The sequence below is a fragment of the Haliotis rufescens genome, unplaced genomic scaffold, assembly GCF_023055435.1.
Source record: "Haliotis rufescens isolate VD_foot unplaced genomic scaffold, xgHalRufe1.0.p SCAF_1, whole genome shotgun sequence".
NCBI lineage: Eukaryota > Metazoa > Mollusca > Gastropoda > Lepetellida > Haliotidae > Haliotis > Haliotis rufescens.
The window spans coordinates 41,701,959-41,729,210 of NW_025963779.1; the positions used below are offsets into that span (position 1 = coordinate 41,701,959).

General features: G+C 38.3%; 1 protein-coding gene across 1 annotated transcript in view; it reads left to right on the top strand.

The window, feature by feature from the left end:
* Positions 1-27,252, top strand: part of LOC124118012 (structural maintenance of chromosomes protein 5-like) — a 232,526-nt gene that overhangs the window by 128,314 nt on the left and 76,960 nt on the right. Inside the window, exons 13-14 of the mRNA XM_046480045.2 lie at positions 14,872-15,055; positions 15,480-15,541. Coding sequence (XP_046336001.1) covers positions 14,872-15,055; positions 15,480-15,541 — 246 coding nt within the window. The remainder of the gene's footprint in view (positions 1-14,871; positions 15,056-15,479; positions 15,542-27,252) is intronic.

The following is a 27,252-nucleotide window of genomic DNA, read 5'->3' on the forward strand; positions in this document are numbered from 1 at the left end:
AGCGCCGGTGACCACCGCTTTAATAACGGCTAGGTATTGTCAATTTAAACATACGTGCCCACTTAATAATAGTGGAGACTCAAGTGAGAATCCTAAAAAGTCGCCGCTGGTAAAAAGGGTGCGATAGCAAGGAAGTCGGCAAAGGCCCACAATAATTCAAATATTGAACATAGTCGTCCGATTAAAACTTGGGCTCCCTATGCACTAGGAGTTGTTGCTATAGCGGTGGTATGGTTGTTTAATAAGACCGGAGAAGAGAAAACATCACCCCCAATTACCCAACAAGAAGTTCAATTAGAGGTAAGCCCTCATATAATGTTATAAAAGCAATGACTACTCCAGTTACAGACGGTAAAATGTTGGTAAACGCAGCGTATCATTCAGCGGTGGTCAGGGGCTTGGCCATTGGCTATGCCCGTATAGCTAATATGATTACTAAAGCCACACCACCCAAGCTAGATTTTAATGGTTATGATATCGGTATGATGATTCTTTAAAATTGGATTGGCAATGGCAACAAAAGATATGCTCATCAAACAAGGGCTTATCCCAGAAGACATAATGAAGTAATTTAACATTTGAATATTTTATATCATTGAACATTTGAATATTTTATATTCATATAATATGGCATCAATTGCGATGATGGTTGGTGGAGCTATTGTTAATGCTTTAGCTTTTTCGGGGAGTAATTTTTTATTTTCTAGTATGAGAGGAGAGGAGCAGAATAGACACATTAAAGCATTAGAACAACTCAAAGCAGCCCAGTCACAATGGGCCATGCACAGAATATTAAGATTAGATTTTATTAATGATGAACTGCGTGAGCAAGGACATTCAATTCAAACGTTTAAGGATGTTGAATCTGCCATGCACGAATACTTCCTTGTTTATGGAAAGAAACTTGACCCAATACAGAGACCCAACAATAAGTCAGTTTTATACACCGTCAGAGGCTCAGAAAAGACCGCGAGATAGTATTTATAATGTTTGGGTTATCAGTCACGACTACGCATAAGCCATGATCTATGTCAGGCTGAGTCTTATCAGCTATTAATAATCCTGACTGCTAATCTATAAATAGCGCTGAATGGCTGTTCCGCTGTTAGTAACCCTGATGGCTTATCTATAAATAGTGATGACTACTCAGCTATAAATAGCGATGACTGGCTGACTGCTTATGTTAGGCTGGGCAGGACTCGGCTGATGACATGCATTTAGACAAATGATACTGGAAGTGTATATTTATCACAATGACGAGAGGCATATCACATTTTTGCATTATGTTCAGCTTATTACAATTATTCCCCAAGCATGGAAAACAGCAATTAAAAAACATTTTGATGTAGATTTATACTTTGACATGTATATTCTTCCTTGTTATCAGGACTTATTGATTTGTAAAAAAGGTTCAAGACTCTTTTATGATAAACTTATTTTTTCTGACTCTCAACCTAAAATATGTAAGAAATGGGAAATTGAATTTGGTGAATGTTTGGAATGGGCTAATTTTTTTGTCTCTATTTGGAAGACATTAGAGATGTAAAAACGATAGATTTCCAATTTAGATTTCTGCATAGAATGATATATACAAAAAAAGAACTTAACAAAATGAAACTTGTCGATGATGATTTATGTGAATTTTGCAAGATAGAGAAAGAAAACTTGATGCATGTATTTTATGACTGTGAATATGTGTTCGAATTCTGGCAAAACTTGGAGGCTTTCCTGAATTCTGTGGGAAATAATCATATACTTTTTACAAGATTTAATGTATGTTTTGGTGAAATAAGTGCAAAACCTGCAAATAATCATATTATTATGTTAGCTAAGAGACACATTTTTATTTCTAGTTTAAAGAAAAGGAAACCCTCATTGGACGTTTTTAAACAAGTATTAAAAGATGCTATTTATTTGGAATATCTGTCAGCAAAAACTAATAATAAGCTTAGCACTTATAACAAAAAGTGGATATAGTATTGTGGTTTACATGATGCCTTGAATCTTACATAGATTGCTGACTGTGTGTTATTATTGATTGTTTCCAATCACTTTGACTCTATTGCCAAAGAAAGACTGTAATGTTTTTCCAAGATAAGGATTACAATACTATAATTCGGTACTGTTTATTCCTTTATTATTAGCTTATCTTTCTACGATTGCTCATAAATATGGTGTTAACTACTTTCATGCCAGAACATCTTGCTCGATCCTTCATGATCAAGGCCTATCCTCCAAATATGCGGTGTCAAAATGTTAATTGCTATATATGTATATATCACTGTGTATGTAACCACTGAAACTGGAATAAAAATGATTTCAAAAAAAAAAAAAAAAAAATCCTGACTGCTAATCTATAAATAGCGCTGAATGGCTGTTCCGCTGTTAGTAACCCTGATGGCTTATCTATAAATAGCGATGACTGGCTGACTGCTTATGTTAGGCTGGGCAGGACACGGCTGAAGACATGCATTTAGACAAATGATACTGGAAGTGTATATTTATCACAATGGCGAGAGGCACATCAAGATGTTAATTCATACGCATGGGCCAATCACAAATTTGTGGAAAGAGCCGTATGTCGGATTATTGTGGAATCCATTCCATTGCAATTAGAAAAGGGCATATTAATTATTTGTGTTCTGTATGTGGGATTGGGGTCAAAGGTAGTTACGGTTTATGTAAGAGTCACGGTGCTGACAAGAAACGGTTTCAAATTATTTATGAGTGGAAAAAGGCTTACCGAAATGAGATAAATAGATTGGGTAGAATTGAAAACAATTAGACATTAATTTACATGTATTTATATATCACAATGACTTATGTTGTCAGAGAGCTGAAAGCTTTGGCAAAGCAACTTGGTCTACGTGGATATTCTCGAATGAGGAAAGCTGAATTGATTGATTTACTCGGTTTGGAATACAACAAACTCCAGACTGTTAGAGAACAAAGCTCAAGTGAAAAACAGTAGGCTGAGAGGTTATTCTCGAATGAGAAAAGCTGAATTGATCGCTTTACTAGATAATAATCAATCCGATGATGTTGATAAAAATAATCAACCAGTTGATGAGTTAAAATTTGTACCCACAGCCGGCGTTGGTTAATATCTAAGAGGTTGGAAGATGGATATTAATTCCAACATGGATGTTAATGATGTTTAGCCCATTGTATCGAGCAAAATTAACGAGGAGTTGGATGATTTACAAAGTATAAAATACCAGCTGACGATTAAAATGTCATTGAGTAAAAGTAACGCAGACGATTAGATACATCAATTAAGAGGATACAAGAAACTTTAGAATGCTGGACTAATAGAGGTTCGGGTTGGGGTGTGGATAAAATCTATAGTTTATATTTAGATATAGCAAATTATATACCTTTCAAAGGTGGATCTTATATAGATTTACCCCCGTATTATAAAAAGAAAAAAAACATAATTAATGTAACAAATATAGGCGATGACTGTTTCAGAATGATGATAAGATCTGCATTGTTCCCTGAAGACAAACATCCAGATTGACCTTCGAGCTATCCCCCAAACGATGGACTCAACCTTGATGGTATAGACGAACCTACACCAGTCTCACAAATTGATAAGGTGGAAAAGCAAAATAATTTAACTATAAATGTTTTTGGACATTCTTCTAAAGGAATTGTTGTACACAGGATAAGCTCCGCTCCGGAACATATCCCAGAATCAATTCATTTCTGATCGAAAAAGATGGAAAATATCATTAAAAAGTTTAAACAGGCTATTATACGATCAAACAAAACATGCTAGAAAGAAATATTTCCGCGAAAGATGCCTGCATGGGTACAGCAGACAAGATCAGAGCACTTATCAAACCTTTTAGAAAATACGGAACACAATACTAAATGTAGTTTTACGTACAAAACTCAAGAACATATTCCTTGTGGGTTTGGATATATAGTTGTAAGGTATGATGGGAAAACAAACCCACCCGTGATTTACAGAGGTGCAGCGGGAAAGTTCCTAGAATATCTACAAAACGAAGAGAGAATAATCAGGGATAATTTATCGTGTAAGAAACCCATGTGTATGACGAGGGATGATTGGAGGGCCTATAAGAAGTCAACAAGTTGTCATGTTTGTAATAAACCCCTGAATGGGTATTCCGTAAGAGATCATTGCCACGTCACAGGTAAATATCAGGGAGCCGCACATAACAAGTGTAACTTGAAACTAAAAATGAATTCTCAAACAATACCAATCCCCATTGTGTTTCATAACCTTAGAGGATATGATTCTCATCTCATTATGCAAGCTATATCAAAGACTGACGATGGCTTAACGTGCATTGCTAATAATAAGAAAAATATATATCATTCTCGTTGACTTAAACTATACATTATATGGACAAGGATGGGAAAGCTAGAATAAAGCAAAGTAATGGGCTTAGATTCATAGACTCCGTACAGTTTCTGTTATCTTCCCTGGACAATTTAGCTAATGTGAACAATCCCGATGACTTTGCAATAACAAATCAATATACTGATCGGTTAACTCGTCATTTGTTGCTGAGAAAAGGTGTATATCTTTACGAATATATGGATGATTGGTCTAGATTCAACAAAACTAAATTACCACCCCTTGAATAATTCTATAGTAACTTAACAGAATCTAAAATAACCGATGCCGATTATGAACATGCTCTGACGGTCTGGGATAAATTAGGTTGTAAGAATTTAGGTGATTATCACGATCTGTACTTAAAAACCGATGTACTGTTACTCGCCGATATATTCGAGATATTTAGAAAGACATGTTTAAAACAATACGGCTTGGACCCGGCATGGTACTATTCCAGTCCTGGACTATCTTTGGATGCATTGTTGAAGAAGACCGGTGTAGAACTAAAACTACTCACCGATTTAAATCTCACAAATTAGTGGAAGGATATGATCCGAGTAAACCTGACACGCATATATTATATCTCGACGCCAATAATTTGTACGGATTGGTTATGAGTCAACCTTTACCCAGGGGTGGTTTTGAGTGGGTGAATGATATCGATGTGAACGATAGCCCCACAGATTCCGTTAAAGGGTACATACTAGAAGTTGACTTGGAATATCCAGCTTCGTTACATAAAGACCGTAACAGTTATCCGTGAGCTCCCGAAAGATTAATGGTGAATAAAGTTTGGATGTCGGAATATCAACACTCCTTGATGGGTGATACTAGATTTGCTAACGATGAAAAACTCGTACCAAATTTGATGGATAAGACAAAATATATAGTTCACAACAGAAATCTCCAGTTATATCTATCGTTAGGTATGAAACTAAGAAAATACACAGAGTTCTAAAGTTTGATCAAAGCCCTTGGATGGAGCCCTATATAAGGCTGAACACAGATTTACGAAAGATAGCTACCAGCGATTTCGAAAAGAATCTATATAAGCTCATGAATAACTCAGTATTTGGTAAAACTATGGAGAATCTAAGGAAGCATGTTGATGTTAAATTAGTCAGATCTAATGAGGAAGAAAGACTCAGGAAACTTTTAGCCAGTCCGGCTTTTAACACAAGCAAGATATTTGATAACAACCTAGCCGCACTACATATGCAGAAAAGTAATATAAAATTCAACAGACCGGTGTACGTTGGTATGAGTATTCTGGACTTGTCAAAACACTTAATGTATGACTTTTATTACAATGAACTTAAGAAGCAATACGGCGATAGATGCGAGGTGTTATATACCGACACAGATTCTTTGTTGATGGAAATACAAACCGAGGATGTGTATAAAGATATGGCAGAAAAAATTGATATGTACGACACGAGTAATTACTCAAAAGATAATCCACTGCACAGCGTAGTAAATAAAAAGGTATTGTGTAAGATGAAGGATGAATGTGCTGGGACCCCTATTGCGGAGTATGTCGGATTAAGACCTAAGATGTATTCTATAAAGAAGTCCGATAATGGAGAGATAAGAAAAGCTAAGGGTGTTAAGAAGTATGTTGTAAAAAAGCATATCAAACACGAACAGTATAAAGAATCATTATTCAATGGTAGAACATTCAAACACGAGATGAACTCTTTAAGAAGTTACAATCATAGGATATATGGATTAAGAATGAACAAGACATCATTATCCTCCTTAGATACAAAGACATGAACTGATAAGGATGGTGTAACTACCTATGCTTATGGTTATGGTGGTAATACTGTATCGTCTGGAACTATGAGCAACTCTTCTCGTACAAATGCCCTGCCCAGTCCATCTTTAAGATAATAAAGAATAGGCTCTCCTTCTTTCATAACCAATCTACTAATGTTATACGTCTTAAGGGACCAAATCGGATTGGTTGCACGACGTAGGCCTCCTTCGAGTTGACCGGGCTGGTATAAATATCTTACGCTTACTCTATCCGGAAGGTTTTTTATTTTGCCCCTCCTCGGTGCTGAAGATTCGGAAGTCACAGATTTCATTTTAATCGCATCGGATTTTTTCTCCTCGATTAATCTCGTTACTTCATTATTCCGCGCTGATACAACAGCTGATAATCGTGTCACCCATTCGGTTGATCTTAATCGATCTGATTTCATTTCAATCCCATACTGATAACCAAACAAACGTTCTGCTAATGTCCGGTTAAATCTTTCATCGATAACTTGACTAGAGTGGGCCTCTTTTTCACCACGCCTGATTTTGACATTGTGCTTTGTTAACAGTTTAGTTACTGATCCCATAAACTCGCGACCGGGATCTACTTGAAATAGCTTAGGCTTAGTGCTCAGCGTTTATATATATACGGCTCAGTGCATTAGCTACTTCTGTTGAATCTTTCGAAGTTAATGGCTCAGCCTCTTTGTATCGACGAGCCACATCCACTACGGTTAAAGCGTATTTATACGTTTTGCGTCTTACCTTATCATGGGGAAGAAACAAGAGGTCAGCCTGATGAACTTCATTCGTTGTAAAAATATCAATCTTCTTCCTCGGTATATAACGCGGTGCTGGTAAGTATATTTGCCACATCGCTTGTTTCTTTAACCAATCCTTGGCCACATCTTTAGATACCTTAGCCGCGGTGGCTAATTTTTGTATTGCTCCTATACCTTTCCAATATCCTCGTGGGCTATAGTAAATTTTATTCATTATTAATTAATATTGATGTTTCTTTTAATACGACTCATGACGATCGTTGAACCGCATCATCGTTTTTGCATAAAAAATTCCCCCTGTAGTAGCAGGATAGGTATATAAATATGGCTCCTGTTGAAGTGGTCCAGAACCATCATTACCTATACTACTCTATTGCAATTGAAGTAAATTGGATCTCTTGCTGAGATAGTCTTGATGGTGAACTGGTGCCTTTTGATAGATTGGGATTTTTTTTAAAAACAACTTTTTTGAGTTTCCATAGCAACGACTTTTACTTTGACTTAAAATGGGGTTAGTGCTCATTTCTGGAGCAGATATTGTAAAACGTGCAATATTTCTTCAAATTTGGCACATAGTTAGGTCTAGTAGTGATCTGATGCCTTTTAACAGTTTGGGCTTTTTTCCTTGGCAAGAAACTGGACTTAGGCTAAAAAATGTGTATAACTCAGAAACCATTTATACATTTTACAAAAAGATCTACACAGGGTTTTCTGAGAACATAATTATCTAATTGAGATTTGTACCACTTGACTAGAAATTTAAAGCCCAACCGGGTAAAATCAAGTAAAGGCCTAAACCTTGTAGGTTTTGAGGAACACAAAATTGTAGTAAACAAAAAAGCGTTGAATGAGTAGATTAAAATCATATGTTGCACTAGTGTCATGAACCATGGAAGGCTTTTCATTGGTCGTTTAAATGCCTTTGACCTCTTTGATGGAGGCGGAACTACTTTTTTCATTCATTTAAATGTAACTATGAAAGACATTTGTACACAATATATTTATTTATTAACCTGTTCATTAAACTAATACACACATTGTTATAGATTGTTAGAAATAAAAATATTACATATATAAACATGGTTGCTCTTATACCCATTATCAGTCTCGTTAAAATTGATGGACTTTCGAAGGAAGAAGTATTAACATCATTCAGCCACTGAATATGTTTTAATGTTTTTGTGGTCTAAACTGAGGAGGGTATCTGACAAGTTCCAGAAACTATCACTTCGCACTGAGAGAGTGACAGTGACACTTACCTCCCCTCACACTGCAAGTACTAGCTGAACTTTTAAGTGAATTATTTTGTTGAGCCAAATGTGGAAAGATTTTGGGAAGTGGCTGACACAGAAAAAAAAAGACAAATATTGTAATGGACGGCCAAAGACTGGTGAATAATTACCTCTGGAGAAACTACTGAAATAAATGGATTCTGCCACCAGTCACTCAATGTGACAAAATAAATACCAGAGATTGGAGATGAGGTTTAGCGATAATATACTGAACAACAAAAGTTCCTGTGACATTGAATAAGATTTAATGCAAAGTTATGATTTTTTACCAAATCTGAAGCAATTTCAGTTTGCAACCGATAAAAGACTTCTGTTTGTGTTCAAATGGTTTAATTTGCCATACATACTTCAGAAAATGCATGATTTCATAAAAAAACATGAACATGCCAAAATGTCAATTTACAAATCAATAGCGTGTGTGTCCACCTCTGGTTGTGATGCAAGCAACACATCTTCATCTCATGGAATGGACCAGGCGTCGCACAAAGTCCAAGTGGGATATCTGCTGGAGCATGTTTTGAAGTTTCTGGAGTGATGAACACGTGGTTGACGTTGAAGGCGCCGATCCATCTCATCCCACATGTGCTCGATTGGTGACAGATCAGGGGATGCCCTGAAAAAGTCGAGCAATATGAGGCCGGGCGTTGTCATGTTGAAAGGTAATGCCTGGGCCATGACATCGCAAAAACAGTAGAACAACAGGGCCGATGATCTCGTCGCAGTAGCGCTGTCCATTGAGATTTCCCTCTATTACTATCAAACGGGTCCTCCCCGTACCATAATCCCACCCAATACCATAATACTGCCGTCCCCAAACCGATCTTCTTCCATGACAAAATGATTGACGTAACGTTCACCTCGACGTCGGTACACTCTAATCCGTCCATCGCTGTGGTTGAGGTGAAAACGAGACTCGTCAGTGAATAGAATTTGTCCCCACTGCATGGCTGTCTGCACCACTGTAGATGTGCTTGACGGTGGTTTCCTGTCAAAATGGGACGTCTGGTGGGTCTTCTGGCGACAATCCCTGCACATCTGAGGCGGCGACGTACAGTTTGTGAAGATATTCGTCGAAGGCCAGGGATGCTTCTTGCAGTCACTGTTGCTGGCTGGAATCGATTTTGTAGGTATGTTGTTTGAATCCAGTTGTCTTGTCGATTATTGGTTACGCGTGGCCTGCCACACTGAGGATGGTCTCTGACTGCATTCGTCTGTTGCCAAAGATGCCATAAACACCAAATGGTGTTTCTGTGGACGTTAAATTGTCTTGCAACATCGCGTTGACTCGATCCTGCTTCAAGCATACCAATGGCTTGCAGACACTCATTTTCAGACAGGCGTGGCATTTCGTAATGTTGAATAATTGCGTAATTTTGTTGTTTTTCTGAGTGGTTGTTGTCAGCATGATGCTAAACAAAGCATATGGAATCCCTTCAGCGCACATGTTTTTATACCCATTCTTGGGTAGTAAAATGCATGGGGCTTGCATAAAAGTCAACTTTTGCATGGAATGCGTGCTTTTCTGTAGCAGTTGCATTTTTGTAATTCCATACATGTACTACAAAATTGAAAACCAAACTTTACTTGTTTGAAAAATACACTAAAATATTGGTGTCACAGGAACTTTTGTTGTTGAGTATATATCACAAGGATCTACAAAATTACGAATGTCGAAACTTTGTCAAATGCAGAAGCATCACACGACAAGTAGGTTAAGTTCAATAACGAGTTTATTAATTATTCAATGAACTGAAAAATCTTGTACTTGTCCTTGAGATCGCAAGATGCGATACTGGCTGTCAACTGTACTGGAAACATCAGTCGCTCTGCGTTTGTTGCTACATCGTGGCTCTAGAATCCGGTACTTGTCTGTATCCATCCCAGGATTGATATATCTGAACTGTTAAAACAATTGAAATGTACAATAAACTTTGAAACTTTAAAGTGTATGAACTTGGCTGCAACCGGTACTGGATCCATGTAATGTAAACAATACATTCTGGAAGTCATGTGACCCAGAATGGATGACAATGAGGCCAACCTCTGAGAGTTATCAAAATGAGATATAAGTAAGCTCGAGTTAAATCCTAATTAAAGCTTGGAATTAAATATATAGGGTCAATTCTGGAACGATCTCTGTAAACATCGGTAGATAAAAACCCTCGACAGTGATGGCATCATCACGCAACTTGATAATGTAAACAATCTGGTCCTTCAGGATCGCGATGAAAATGGATGATTGTCAAAACATCTAAATATAGTCTGTAAAATGTAATAGTTTATACGAATGACAAATCACTTGCAACTTGTGATAACTGTAACTTGTATGCTTGAATATTGGAATATTCTGTCGGAATGAATCCGGAATTGCTGTCGGAATATCGGAACTGTCAGACGTCATCCAGATGTCCACAGAGGTAAATAATCACTGATCCGTGATCAAATACTTAGAGAGCAGACCTTGTATTAATGATGGCCATTTAAATTTAAAGCTATACCATAAAAATCTCTTGGAATGCGAAAAATAGAATTTAGCCGTGACAAAACCCTGGAACCCAAGACTGTCAAAGTAAAAATTGCCACTCCGAAGTTAACCTTGACAGGACTAATCATAGATGACCTAAGGTCACATGATACGCAACCGTGATGTCAGAAGTTCCAAGATCGCGACTGTAAACATGACTGACGTGACTAAAGTTGGAATTTACTGTTATACTTGATTCTGTAAAAACACTTCATAAAGGTATGTAATCCTAATAATATACAACATGATGCTGGTTGAAATTAGTGTTATGGCTGGGTGTGTGCCACTGTCATAAAAAGTCTGCAAGTGTGATCTTTTGAAGTACCTGTTAACCTTGCTGGAACATGAATTTATAAGGGTAACACTATTTTTCAGGGCATTATCATTTGCAGAAGCTTAAGGTCTTCAATTAAGTGCCTGACGAAGACTGAGGGCTTCTGCAAATGATAATGCCCTGAAAAATAGCATTAGCCATAATATAGCTAAAATGGATAGAATTTGTTGCCAAATAAAAAGAAACAACAATATCGTTTTTGAAACATTTTCTGCAATCAACAGGAATGTCAATGACCCACCTTTACAAATATGGAAACATCATAGAACAAACCAGATGACGTCACTATTGAACGTGACGTCACCTATCCTATGACTTCACCTAGCAACGGATGTGATAATGGCCCGTTTTAAGCAATATGAGCGCATTATTACCGTAATTTCTTGAGTATAGTGCGCACTTTTTTTTTTAAAAACACAGCTGTGTAGAAGGGGGTGCGCATTATACACGAATTATGAAATTGGATGTTTTTTTCCCCCATGGAAAGACATTACCGTGAGCACGAAACACCGGGAATACCATGTCAACAAATCCATACTGAAGTATGCAAAATAATTATGTAATTACACTGTCTGGCTATAAAAAGTGTTTTTTGTATATCTGGGCTTATGTTTGTAACTTATTTCATTGATTTTTTTCAAAATTCCTTATAATATTGTTTTTATTAATTTCGGCGAAATTGTGTGTGAAGCGATCGGAAGATCGCACAACTCACCGTTATTAACAGCAAGCACGGTCAGAATACCGCTATTGACGCCTTGGAACAAACTTTAGTTGACAGAAAATGGATACATACATCGACAAATTTCATCAGTTTATTTGTAACCATATTTGCTTTAACGCGCGTTAACGTGCTTTAACGCGCTTTAACGCGCTTTTAGGGGAAAATTCTTCATGCATTTTTGGGAGCCATGGTTTACCCCGCGGTGCATCCGGAGTAGCGGTACATCGAGGAGCGTTAAGTCGAGGGACCACTGTATATCATAAATGACATACTTTGACTCGTTAAAAGTCATATTTGTTTTTGTTTGACGATTCTATGTCAACATGAAATTCTCGCGATCACGTGATCACGTGCGCATGAGCCTTGACGGTGACTGGTCACACATGTTCCATGTAAAAAATAATACCCGGGAATAGCGGTCAGCTGCTTCGCTTAGGGTTATTATTATTTGAAATATGTTTAGTAAAGGTTGCATATAATTAAGAAAATAATGGAATATATTATTCCTGATAAATAAAATAGTTTCAGATACAATTGTTGCCGATCCTTGCATTAAAAATCTTATAAAGTTATATCATTGGGTGTGTCTTGACCGAATCACCGGTCGATTCCAAGAAAACGTGTGTACAGCTGATTGCTGTTTCCAGCTTGGTTTACGAGAAAATACGCAAGGTAATCTTAATCCCTAAATATAAAACAATGCCTAGCAGAACAATAAATACTATTTAAACGGTAAATAAACATGTCTGGTGATTTTTTATCTCAAATTTCGAATTTGTACTGACGAAGTTTCTCAGCACCCGTTCGTTTGCCGGACTTCGCTGAAAGGGTACGGTGTAAAAAATTTCTGCGCATAATATTCAAATTTCTTTTTTTCCAAAATATTGAACCCGCTAGAGGGGGGTGCGCATTATACATGGGTGCGCACTATACTCAAGAAAATACAGTAAGTTACAGTGGCCCACTCATTTCTGATAACATGCGGGCGGTTTAATGATAATTCTATCCATTTTAGCTCTAAGACATGTCAATGGCCACAATCGAACATGATCACCGACAAATACAATATATTTCTTCCCACCGAATTATATGGTACCAAATATCAACCTGCTACACTATATGGAATGCTTGCTTGTTTTGATAGGCAATTAAAGAAGCTCAATTATATTATGGCAGATACCTCTCAATTGACACCATTTTCAGGCAAATGAAAGCTGTCCTTGCATCAAAACAAAGACAATTAAAGAGATATGGTAAAGGCAACTCACCCAATAGGTCTGAGGCCCTGACAGATGAGGAAGTAGATAAATTGTGCTCATTTGGTAAGTTGGGCAATAGTCATCCTGAATCCATAATAAACACACTCTGGTGGCTAAATTATTTTGGGCTATCCATTTAAGTTATACAAATCCCTCAGACCTGGGGATTATTGTAATGTTGACAGTCCCTTCTATCTTGCCACTGCTTTCAAATGTAGACTCTTCCTGGTCAAATTTGCTTTAAGAGGCAACCAATAGGAAAAAACAAGCTTAGAAGTAAAACGAAAAACATGACTTCTGGACCCAACATGACCGGTGGCAAATGACTGACGAATCACAGTGCTCATAACACCTGATACAAAAGTTGAAAGACATCAATGTTGCACGTTTGAATTATACAAGTGCTGGGGCATAAAAATGTGAATGTTTGCCTTTCAGATGCATGAACACATGGCATTAGGCAGTCGAGTATCTTTATCTGAGAATATGCCAAGGCAAATTTGTCACTACAGAGCCTTGTCATCTGATTTTGTTCACTTTATATTTGGTAGTCCTATATACAGTGGGATCTTCCACAATTCAACGAATCCTTCTTAATCCCAACTTAGCCCATTTGGCAGCAGTCTATGGCACACCTGTATCCCATGCCTACGCCATAGGCTTTGTACCAGACGCCTTCGTCAGTTACAACTATGGCACAAGGCTTAGCGCCTACTCCGGCAGCTAATGTCTACAGTATGCCTATTGTGAGTCATGGTACAGCACATTCATTGCTGGGCAGCACTAGTACGCCTGCACGTACATGATATCGACGCATGAATCCCTATCACCAGGCGGATCATCAAGGCCTCTGTCAGAGGTAGCACTACGCACCAGAGCAGAAGCCCATCGCCATGTGGGCAAACACGTCAACATCTTTATGATTCATCAGACTCTTCAAATGGCGAAGATGGCGATTCCTCGGTAGAATGGAATACGCATCTCAGCTCAGTGCAAGTACCCAATTGAGTAGCGGACCGTCTCGTATCTGTGCCTTTCCCTGGTAATAGGGTGGAGAAAAAGGACACCATATGGTCGCATCGTACATCGATTCAGTCCGACCCTATGCTGACAGATATGACCAGGTCATTGGATGAAGACTTCATCCAAGCTCACACTTGCGCCGTCATTTAAGCCACCCAAGTTTAGGAAGGATGAGTTTCCTATCCATGCTTGTGAGGTAGCAAACCAAGGTCACAGTTTGGAAGAGGACATACAAAGAATGACAGGCTCATCAAGGCCAACCACTCTTAAGGTTTAGGATACCACATTTGCCTTTATTGAAACTTCTCTGTTCAATGAAGAGATCACAGACAAGCACACCAAAGTTTCCAGTTACGTTCGGGATGAGACGGCGCTCATAGTCTACCAATGTCTAACCCACCACTGGGGCACATGTACACTTTAGCTAATTTGTTGCCATTGTTATTGATCATTGCCTCCGAAATGCATTTCAACTTGTCATCACATACGAGTAAACGTGGTGTGTTCTTAATTTCTCATATAAGCAGGTGTATTGCTATGGATCTATATTACTGTTACTTGATCTGTCTGGATGTCCATGCCTCGTTATCTTGATTGTCCAGATATCTCAAAGTTAAAACATGGTCCCACTATGGTTGAGACTGAATGCCCCAAAATGTATCATGTTATTCCAAAAACCACATGCTTGCTCCATATCAAATTAACATTGATACCTTCAGAAATTGCTGAGTTACAGCAAAACATTACAGAATTAATCCCATGACTAAGATGGATATGGTTTGTGTTTATTATTGCAGCAAATACGGATTTTCCAGTTTCCTGAAAGATCTGTTTGACTGTCCCGATGCAGTGATGCGGTTTTTGTGTATGCAGTACCAGGTGCATAAAATTGTTGTAGGAGATGACCGGGTCAAGTCCAATGTTAACCAAGTCATCCAGAAAAACCCTGAGCTTCATGTTTTCTACACCAGAGATACCCAAGTACGTCTCCATCTCTTTTGTACACACTTTTCTTCACATTTTGTTCCAGATGAAACGAGGTGAATATTTCCTGGCTGTTTATGTAGATAAAGTGTTTATAGTTTTGCAGATAGACTTACCTTACTTTCACGTATCTGTAGGTAATGTTCTTGTCATAGTTTCTCAACAGACTTATGATAAAGAAAGCTTTGATATTCTTTTTGAGACTAATAAAGATTATCTTTTTCAACCAGATGCCATTTTATTTTATGCATATGTTGTTAGTGCACAGTTGCATGTTGTAAAGAATATATATGTCATGGTATTCTTTAGAGCGTAAAACTTTCATTATTATGGAGTGTTAGTTTTAAATCACCAGGAAGATACAAGATCTCCAAGGATTTCTTGTTGTTCCCTTTCTTAACAAAAATTTGTTTCATTTCAGTATACAATTAAGAGGTCTCGATATGGAAACAAAGAGATATCAGCTAGAAACACCAAACTAAGGTATGTTTGTTCAACTGACCAAGGAAACCCTGAACTAAGGTTTGTATGTTCAACTGACCAAGGAAACACTGAACTAAGGTTTGTATGTTCAACTGACCAAGGAAACACCAAACTAAGGTTTGTATGTTCAACTGACCAAGGAACCACCGAACTTAGTTTTGTATGTTCAACTGACCAAGGAAACACCAAACTAAGGTTTGTATGTTCAACTGACCAAGGAAACACTGAACTAAGGTTTGTATGTTCAACTGACCAAGGAAACACTGAACTAAGGTTTGTATGTTCAGCTGACCAAGGAAACACTAAACTAAGGTTTGTTTGTTCAGCTGACCAAGGAAACACTGAACTAAGGTTTGTATGTTCAGCTGACCAAGGAGTAGTATAGGTAATGGGGGTTCTGGACCACTTCCACTGGAGCCGGATTCATATACCTATACTGCTACTACAGGTGGCATTTTTTATGCCAAAATGATTATGCGATTCACCAATAGTCATGAGTTGTATTAAACGAAACATCAATATTAATTAATAATGGATAAAATTTACTATAGCCCACGAGGATATTGGAAAGGTATAGGAGCAATAAAAAAATTAGCCACCGCGGCTAAGGTATCTCAAGATGTGGCCAAGGATTGGTTAAAGAAACAAGCGATGTGGCAAATATATTTACCGGTACCGCGTTATATACCGAGGAAGAAGTTTGATATTTTTAGAACGAATGAAGTTCATCAGGCTGACCTCTTGTTTCTTCCCCACGATAAGTAAAACGCAAAACATATAAATACGCTTTAACCGTAGTGGATGTGGCTAGTCGATACAAAGAGGCTGAGCCATTAACCTCGAAAGATTCAACAGAAGTAGCTAATGCACTGAGTCGCATATATAAACGCGGACCACTAAAATGGCCTAAGCTATTTCAAGTAGATCCCGGTCGCGAGATTATGGGATCGATAACAAAACTGTTAACAAAGCACAATGTCAAAATCAGGCGTGGTGAAAGAGAGGCCCACCGCAGTCAAGCTATCGTCGAAAGATTTAACAGGACATTAGCGGAACGTTTGTTTGGCTATCAGCATGGGATCGAAATGAAATCCGAGCGATTGAGATCAACCGAATGGGTGACACGATTATCAGCCGTTGTATCAGCGCTGAATAATGAAGTAACGAGATTAATAGGGAAGAAACCATCCGATGCTATTAAAATGAAATCCGTGACTTCCGAATCTTCAGCACCGAGGAGAGGCAAAGAACGAAAACTTCCGGATAGAGTAAGCGTAAGATATTTATACCAGCCCGGTGAACTCGAAGGAGGCCTACGTCGCGCAACCGATCCCATATGGTCCCTTAAGACGTATAACATTAGTAGATTGGTTACGAAAGAAGGAGAACCTATTCTTTATTATCTTAAAGATGGACCAGGTAGGGCATTTGTACGAGAAGAGTTGTTCATAGTTCCTGACGGTACGGTATTACCACCATAACCATAAGCATAGGTAGTTACACCATCATTATCAATCCATCTCTTTGTATCTAAGGGGGATAATGATGTCTTGTTCATTCTTAATCCATATATCCTATGATCGTAACTTCTTAAAGAGTTCATCTCGTGTTTGAACGTCCTACCGTTGAATAATGAATCTTTATACTGTTCGTGTTTGATATGCTTTTTTACAACATACTTCTTAACACCCTTAGCTTTTCTTATCTCCCCATTATCGGACTTCTTTATAGAATACATCTTAGGTCTTAATCCGACATACTCCGCTATAGGAGTCCCAGCACATTCATCCTTTATCTTACCTAACACCTTTTTATTTACTACGCTGTGCAGTGGATTATCTTTTGGGTAATCGCTCGTGTCGTACATATCTATTTTTTCTGCCATATCTTTATACACATCCTCGGTTTGTATTTCCATCAACAAAGAATCTGTGTCGGTATATAACACCTCGCATCTATCGCCGTATTGCTTCTTAAGTTCATTGTAATAAAAGTCATACATTAAGTGTTTTGACAAGTCCAGAATACTCATACCAACGTACACCGGTCTGTTGAATTTTATATTACTCTTCTGCATATGCAACGCGGCTAAGTCGTTATCGAATATCTTGCTTGTGTTAAAAGCCGGACTGGCTATAAGTTTCCTGAGTCTTTCTTCCTCATTAGATCTGACTAATTCAACATCAACACGCTTCCTTAGATTCTCCATAGTTTTACCAAATACTGAGTTATTCATGAGCTTATACAGATTCTTTTCAAAATCGCTGGTAGCTATCTTTCTTAAATCTGTGTTCAACCTTATATAGGGCTCCATCCAAGGGCTTTAATCAAACTTTAGAACTCTGTGTATTTTCTTAAGTTTCATACCTAACGATAGATACAACTGGAGATTTCTGTAGTGAACTATATATTTTGTCTTATCCATCAAATTTGGTACGAGTTTTTCTACATTAGCTAACCTACTATTACCCATCAAGGAGTGTTGATATTCCGACATCCAATCCTTATTAACCATTAATCTTTCGGGAGCTAGCGGATAACTGTTATGGTCTTTATGTAACGAAGTTGGATATTCCAAGTCAACTTCTAGTATGTACCCTTTATTCGCATCATTATTATTGATATCATTCACATTGATATTATGGATATCATCAAACTACTCAAAACCACCTGTGGGTAAAGGTTGACTCATAGCCCATCCGTACAAATTTTTGGCGTCGAGATATAATATGTGTGTATTGGGTTTACTCGGATCGTATCCTTCCACTAATTTATTATTAGCCTTAGAATACCTTTTCGCTGCCATCAATATACCACCTCTTAATCCTTTCTCAATAAACAAGTGCATATCGTAATCTGTGAGTGAGTTTTTCTTCAACAATGCATCCCACGATAGTCCAGGACTGGAATAGTACCATGCCGGGTCCAAGCCGTATTGTTTTAAACATGTCTTTCTAAATATCTCGAATATAATGGCGAGTAACAGCACATCGGTTTTTAAGTACAGATCGTGATAATCGCCTAAATTCTTACAACCTAATTTATCCCAGACCGTCAGAGCGTGTTCATAATCTGCATCTGTTATTCTAGATTCTGTTAAGTTACTATAGAATGATTCGAGGGGTGGTAATTCGGTTTCTTCGAATCTAGACCAATCATCCATATATTCGTAAGGATATACACCTTTTCTCAGCAACAAGTGACGAGTTATCTTATCGGTATATTGATTTGTTATTGCAAAGTCATCGGGATTGTTCGCATTAGCTAAATTGTCCAGGGAAGATAACAGAAACTGTACGGAGTCTATGAATCTAAGCCCATTACTTTGCTTTATTCTAGATTTCCCATCCTTGTCCCTATAATGTATAGGTTTAGTCAACGAGAACGATATGTATTTTTCCATATTATTAGGAATGCACGTTAAACTGCCGTCGGTTTTTGAGATAGCTTGCATAATGAGATGTGAATCGTATCCCCTAAGGTTATGAAACACAACGGGGATGGGTATTGTTTGAGAATTCATTTTTAGTTTCAAGTTACACTCGTTATGAGCGGCCCCCCGATAATTACCCGTGACGTGACAATGATCTCTTACGGAATCCCCATCCAGGGGTTTATTACAAACATGACAACTCGTTGACTTCTTATAGGCCCTCCAATCATCCCTCCTCATACACATGGGTTTCTTACACGATAATTTTTCCCTGATTATTCTCTCTTCATTTTGTAGATATTCTAGGAACTTTCCCGCTGCATCGGGACCTCTGTAAATCACGGGCGGGTTTGTTTTCCCATCATACCTTACAACGATATATCCAAACCCACAAGGAATATGTTCTTGAGTTTTGTACGTAAAACTACTATCTTGATTATTATGGTTGGTATTTTCTATGGGTTTGATAAGCGCTTCGAAGTCGGCGTAAATTACGTACGGTACTGGCATTTGATTACAATAATGTTCAAATTTTAATATATTTTTTCCCTCTTTAGGCATATCGATCCTGATAGCATTCTGTCCAACACCTCTACAGTCTTCTTTATGCGCTTCTAATAGATCTTGTCTGCTGTACCCATGTAGGCATCTTTCGCAGAAATATTTCTTTTCCTTATGTTTTGTTTGATCGTATAATAGCCTGTTTAAACTCTTTATCCACGTATAATGATATTTACCATCTTTTTCGATCAGAAATGAATAGATTCTGGGGATATGTTCCGGAGCATAGCTTATCCTGTGTACAACAATTCCTTTAGAATGTCCGAAAACATTTATAGCTAAATTATTTTGCTTTTCCACCTTATCAATTTGTGATATTGGTGTAGGTTCGTCTATACCATCGAAGTTGAGTCCATCGTTTTGGGGATAGCTAGAAGGTCTATCCGGATGCTTGTCTACAGGGAACAATGCAGATCTTATCATCATTCTTAAACAGTCATCAGATTTATTTTTTACATTAATTATGGCTTTTTTCTTCTTATAATATGGGGGTAAATCTATATAAGAACCACCTTTGAAGGGCATATAATTTGCTATATCTAAATATAAACTATCGATTTTATCCACACCCCAACCCGAACCTTTATTAGTCCAGCATTCTAAAGTTTCCTGTATCCTCTGAATTGATGTATCTAATGATGTGTTTATAGTATCGGATTCGGTTATAACTTCTTGATTGCTTCGGAAATATGGTTCGGTATATTCGGTGCTATCATCTGTGTTACTTTTACTCAATAACATTTTAATCGTCAGCTGGTATTTTATACTATGTAAATCACCTAACTCCTCGTTAATTTTACTCGATATAATGGGCTTAATATCGTTAACATCCATGTTGGAATTAATATCCATCTTCCAACCTCTTAGATATTTACCAACGTCGGAGGATATGGGTACAAATATTAATTCTTGTTGTTTATTCTCAACATCATAACAATATCAACATTATCATCATCATTATTATCTAGTAAAGCGATCAATTCAGCTATTCTCATTCGAGAATAACCTCTCAGCCCACTGTTTCTCGCTTGAGCTTTGAGTTCTCTAACTGTCTGGGGTTTGTTGTATTCCAAACCGATTAAATCAATCAATTCAGCTTTTCTCATTTGAGAATATCCACGTAGGCCACTTTGCTTTGCCATAGCCTTCAACTCTCTGACAAAAACCATTGTGGTTGAATGGTATATGCAAAATGAGACAAATGTCTAATTGGTTGTTTTCATGTATTTAAATACGTATTCTCCCCAACCTATTCCTCTCATTGATGTAATCTCTCTTCCTAGCATAAATAATCTGGTTCCTGACCCTATCAGCACCGTGTTTCTTACATAAACAATAACGACCTTTGACCCCTATCCCGCATACAGAACACGTATAGTTTATGTTTCAGTGCCTGATGTAATAATTGTGTATGCCGCAGTAAATTTCAACACAGCGTCGGTTACATAGAGTCGTCTTACCCATGAGTGTAAATATGCAATTATTCATGGTTATACATCTATCATATCATTTGTCTAAATGCAAATCAAATCTACACTATTGAGATATTGATTAGGCTATTTATAGATTAGCTAACTAGGTCATGGGTTTATGTGTAGCCACAGCTGTCACTCTGACTTATGCGTAATTGTATAGCTGACAATTGCAACAGCTGATAATCCCATAATCACAAATGTGACCTCGCGGTTTTTCTGAGCCTCTAACGGTGTATAAAACTGACCCATTGTTTGTCTCGGTATTGGGTCGATTTTTTTCCATAAACGAGGTAGTATTCGTGCATGGCAGATTCGACATCCTTAAACGTTTGAATTGAATGTCCTTCCTTAAGCATTTCTTTATGAATAAAATCTAATCTCTTCATTCTCTGCCGCGTATATTGTGACTGGGCTGCTTGGAGTTGTTCTAAAGCATTGTTATGTCGTTTACGTTCCTCTTCAACTTCTTTAGCGTTTGATTCCGTCATACTAGAAAATAAAAAAATTACTCCCCGAAAAAGCTAGAGCATTAACAATAGCTCCACCGACCATCATCACAATTGTTGCCATGGTTTATATGAATATAATATATTCAAATGTTTAATTAATTACTTCATTATGTCTTCCGGGATAAGCCCTTGTTTGATGAGCATATCCTTCGTTGCCATTGCTAATCCAATATCCAGAACCATCATACCTATATCATAACTATTAAAATCTAGCTTGGGAGGTGTGGCTTTAGTAATCATTTTAGCCATACGGGCATAGCCAATGGCCAAGCCGGTGACCACCGCTGAATGATACGTCGCGTTTACCAACATTTTACCGTCTGTAACTGGAGTAGTCATGCTTATTATAGCATTATATGCGGGCTAACCTCTAATTGAACTTGTTGTTGTATTGGGGGTGACGTTTTCTCTTCTCCGGTATTATAAAAGAACCATACAGCCGCTATACCAGCAACTCCTACTAGTGCCCATGTTTTAATCGGATTAATATTTGAATTATTTATTAATTTCGCTTTGCGCGCCAGTCCTCCCTTCCTCCCAGCTGCTATTTTCAAAGGATTCTTTGTCACTCTGGGTTTTAGTATTTTCTCATTCACATGTTGTATTTTCTCATTCACTGGTGGTGGTTCCTCATTCACTCGTTGTTCCGCAATCTGTTGTGGTTGTGCAGTTATTTCCTCGTTCACAATCTGTTGTGGTGTCACCTGTTGAGTCTCCATTATTATTAAGTGGGCACGTATGTTTAAATTGACAATACCTAGCCGATATTAAAGCTGTGGTGAACGCAGTTAAAAACATTCCGTATCTATGATAAAACTCACAGCTCACTGAGCTTATAGCGTGTTCGATGAATGGGTCTTTCTCGAGAGATTCGCATAAATACATGCGATGTTCTGCCGGGATGGGGAGAAACGTACTAGCTACGACTGTGTACAGTTGTAATATAGAAGACCCTATTGTTTTAGTCATGGTAGCCCCCAGTCTAGACTCGTAACGAGCGTACAATTTTTTAATTTCTTCGTCGGTCATGTTATCAATTTTTTCGATGGTATAATTTTCCCCAAAATATTGGGAACATTTTCCACCGGCTACCAAAGCCGCGAGTCTTTCTCTATGTTTATCTAAAGATTTATCTACATTTTGATCTACATGTTGATCAGGCTCAGATTCTTTGAGCATTTGTTCGATGAGTTCGTCGCATTCCATAATGTAATACAACCCGTAATAATGAACTGTTGCGAAAGAATGATGATTTCGAACCACATTTTATGTCATATTAACCGCTAATGTTCAATTTGCTACATTTTGCTATATTTTGCTACATTTTGCTACAATTTGCTACATTTTTGCTACATTTTGCTAAGCAACTGCACAAGCAGCTGATTGATCGGTTTTTAATACGAGTTTACAGTGCTTCGTTGCCGCTAACAGTTTTCTGACTTTATCTCGTTCGGGCTTGGTATAAATAACATCATTTTCGCGTAAACATTCCTCGAATCAATCTCGGTCTTTGCAATGAAAGAGTGCTACCCATTTGGTCTGCTCTCTGAGATCTTTCAGGACAGAGTTATATTTTTGAGTAAGTACCCAAACGCTATGTTGAGTATGCCGACCGGAGAATGCTAAATACGAAAGCATATCTTTCTTTTTTGTGAGTTCTTTACTCGCGCTACAATCGTCTATTACGAAAAGGGTTGATTCTCCTTTGTATCTTTCGTGACATACTCGTAAACAGTCTTGTAAACGATCGCCCGGATCGACTCTGTGTACCCCGTCGTCATTCATTACCCAATCTCTCGATAAGTATGTTTTATTAACGCTTATAGTCGGGCACAGAATAATAATATGATCGAAAACGTCCCGATAATGACTTTGTAAATTATCTAGAATAAAAGCTGTTTTTCCACAGCCCGTTTGCCCGCATATGATAGCGCAGTGCGGATCTTTAGGTAAAAGATTATTAATAGATTGCTTGCACGAATCTCCCATTCTGTATATTAAGTTGCACATCCATAATCACGTACAAATATATGTTTAATTTACCAGCCGATTCCTGGAGCTTCATTATCTGTATGGTGACACCCTCGCTAGCATTTTCTATTCTCCTCCCACTGCCGTGTAGTTGGTCATCGTCCGTGGTTCGCATGTCGAGCCATAGCGCGTACTTCGTTGTGAGGTATTCACCCATCGATACACTCCCGAGAGACAGATCTTTCACGACCGCGTTAACTTCCGGAGAACGTTTTATAGAAGGAAGTTTTTTAATCTCATCCCACTGGTGATACGCTAGCATTCCTTGGCTATATAGTTGATTAGGAACGCCCTCGATAGTCAATTCTACTTTTGTAATCTTGGGATTGTAGAACTTCTCGGTATTTCTTTTAAATGCATCGGAGGGGTCCTCGAACAACATTAAAATACCCTTCAGCGACCTCGTGGGAACGTTTAGATTGATATTCCACATCGTATCTTTTCTGTCCCTCGTGATCTTTCGATGTCGAAGCACGCGATCGTACAAAATGGCTAAACTTCCGGTATAATGGTTACGAATTTGTCTGGCTGATTCGGGATCCGTTATCATATCGTACTCCAGCGAGATATTGTCAGTGGAATAGCTAGCATCTTCACCAACGGTTCTGATTACTCTACCGTAGTCATTAAAAGTGAGTTCGTATTCTAACCTATCGCCTAGGGATGCTTGATAAAAGGGCATGTGGGAATCTAGTAATTCAAAGTCTAGGGGAATATAGAATCTGTTACCTAATGCGTCGGCAACGGCCTTATCTTCTTTGTTGGTATCAACACCATTTTCAGCGCCCACGCGCAGTTTCAATGTGTTCTTATTACAAATACCTTGGTACTGTAAGTTTTCCCGCTCTTTATCCGTTCTCCAGAAATCCATGTAGCAATAGTATACATCGCTATCGTCGATACACAAAACCTCATTACTGCTAATTTTAATCGCGATTTTCTTAACGATAGCACGACTTATGTTCTGAACGGGCTCCCTGTTAACGTCGGTAGAAGTCAAAATAATCGTAAATGCTAGTCGGACAGTTCCCGGAACTAACACATCGTGTGCGCCGAGATTAGGAAAGCAAACCAGAAGCGTTTGATTCTGATCGATGGTACTAGGGTTATTAGTTATAGTTACAGACTGACGAATTGCTTTGACCCCTAATGGATCTCGAAGTCTACGTTGTGGGTTTAACTTCAGCCGTATTGCGAAGACATTGTTATATTGAAAACATGTACCCTATGTTTAAAATAAAAATGACTGATTTTGATCTAGATACCTTTGATGACTTTGATAACCAGAATCCAATCGAAGATACTGATGAAACCAGCTTTATGAATCTTAACGATGAACTTTTGAACCCAACCGTAAATGATAAACTTTTGAAACCAGCCGTTGATGATTATTACGATACCTTTACAGATACCCCTATTGGTCGTGACTATTCAAAGTTTGAGATAGATAGTAAAGGAATATTGCGACTGCGTGGCGCTCCGGATATTGATCTTATGCATTCTCGTACTCGTAAGCCCCTAGCCTTGTCTACGATAGCCGGTAAACACAGTATGAGCACTGTTCGTGATAAATTAGGTTTTGTGGACTACTCACAACTTTCCGCGAAGACTACTAAGGTTCTTAGGACTGTGCGGGAAGAACTCAGTAACCCAGATAATTTGGAGGCTTCCTCGATGGTGGCCTCGAACGGACTCGGAGAAATCTTAGATACCTATTACGATAATTCCACGTTACAGGTACCCTCCTCGGAGTTTAGTATTAGGGAATTACGAGGTCTTGACAAGGCAATGCGAACAATGCGGGGAGAACTCATGAATAATATGGCCAAGAAATCCGAAATTGACAAGCATATAGATTACGAGAAAACAAAACTTGAACAGGCGGGCAATGAGTTCAGTAGACGCCGCGTAGCGGAAAGATTGCGTAACTTAGAAGACGAAAGATCGGCCCGCCTCGAAGCAGCTTCCAGTAATAGAAAGGCACTTCGTTCGCATATCAGTCGAATTCGAGAAACTATCGATCAAGTCCTCAACGATGACACTACACTGGCCGATAAAATTAAAACATTGTTCAGAGAACAGGGAATAACAATTGCGAGTATTTTAACCGCGTTGGGATTTATTATATCGACTTTGACTCTCGCGTTAACCGGTGGCACAGGTGGTGGTACAGGTGGTGGCGGATCACCGCCTACGTCGGATGGTATAAAAGCATTTAAAAGCATTAGGTTCAGCACTGGGAAAGCTCGCTGAAAAAGCCGCGGCCGCACTTCCCGGTATAAAAGGGAGTGTTGTTTCCTGGCTATTGAATTTATTAGGTAAGACCACCACTTGGCTTAGTCAAAACTTGTGGGCACTGATCGTAGCAATTGCAGGGCTGTTGTACGTATCCGCTAAGAACTATTTATCCAAATCAGTTCGCTAACCAAATCATGAGTAAACCAGCCGCGACTCCACCCACTACAAGCGCGGTTTTTTCATCGATATGTTGTTGATTTTTAGCCTCAATATGCGGTGGCACTTGTGCGTCAGTAGATGGTTGAGCGATAGTTGGTGTTTGTGGCTTGACTATTCCCTTTTCGCCCGTGATTGTTTGCGTTATTAATTCGACGTTAATATCTGAATTTATACCTTGTTTTTGTTGATCGGTAGCGATAACAATTTTATTATTATAGCCTATCACTTGACCGATCTTAAGTTCCATATTACTCGGAGACATGTATAGTCCCGGCGCATAAACTTAGTCCACTTTGGATTGAGCGTACTGTAATACATCTTGAAAACGCTTTATAGACGATGGTATGTCAACTGGTGAATTAATGGCGTCCTCCACGTTTGCGATAAACTGTTTTTGCGCATCGAACGCTGTCCCAGTACCGATAATGGACGTTCATGTTTGCGATTGTGCACCGAGAATTGCCCATACATAAGTTCTTATCGATTCATTAAATCTTACAAATCCTGGGTTAGTAAAATTATTTTCCGTTTTATCATTAAGAAATTCATTCCAAGCGTCTGTTGTATCGTTTGGATGCACAAACTTTGTTATAATATAAGGAATGCCACTCTCAAAGTTCATACGATCTGCTCTAAACTGTTTACTCGAGAGAGCAAAGCCTGAAGGGATCACACCCTCTTTAATTAAATAATCGCTTTTATCTTTAATAGTTCTTTGTCCATTGTACGGAATACCTAGACCATGGCTAGGTCCTTTAATATGCCAATCTTTACTCGTAGAAACATTAAATTCATTACAAATACGTTCGAAGGCCCTCTTATTATACCGTATATCGCTGTGTATAAGGCGAGTTTTTCGTACCTAAAATGAGGGGGCTAAGAAGGGGGGTCGTCTTATACACGGAGTCGAAGATCTCACATTTTTTTCCACTGGCGATGTCAACCGGCGTCCGATAGCCAGCCTAGCATTTGACAATAAAACTTCGCATTTCGTCCTAAATAACTGTTCCAATAACTATACATAAACATGATTTGTATCTCTTTTCCTTGAATAAAGTTTAATAATTTCTGCAAATAAAGTTGAAATGACCCTCGCCTCGATGCAGAATTGTCAAACCACCTGACACGGTAAAACAATCAACATCCGTGAGTAGAGAGCCGGAAGTACCGGTAAGCATTTGCATATTGCACATGTGACCTAACATGTGATAACCGGTGAAGCTGAAATCAATTCCCGCTGTTTTT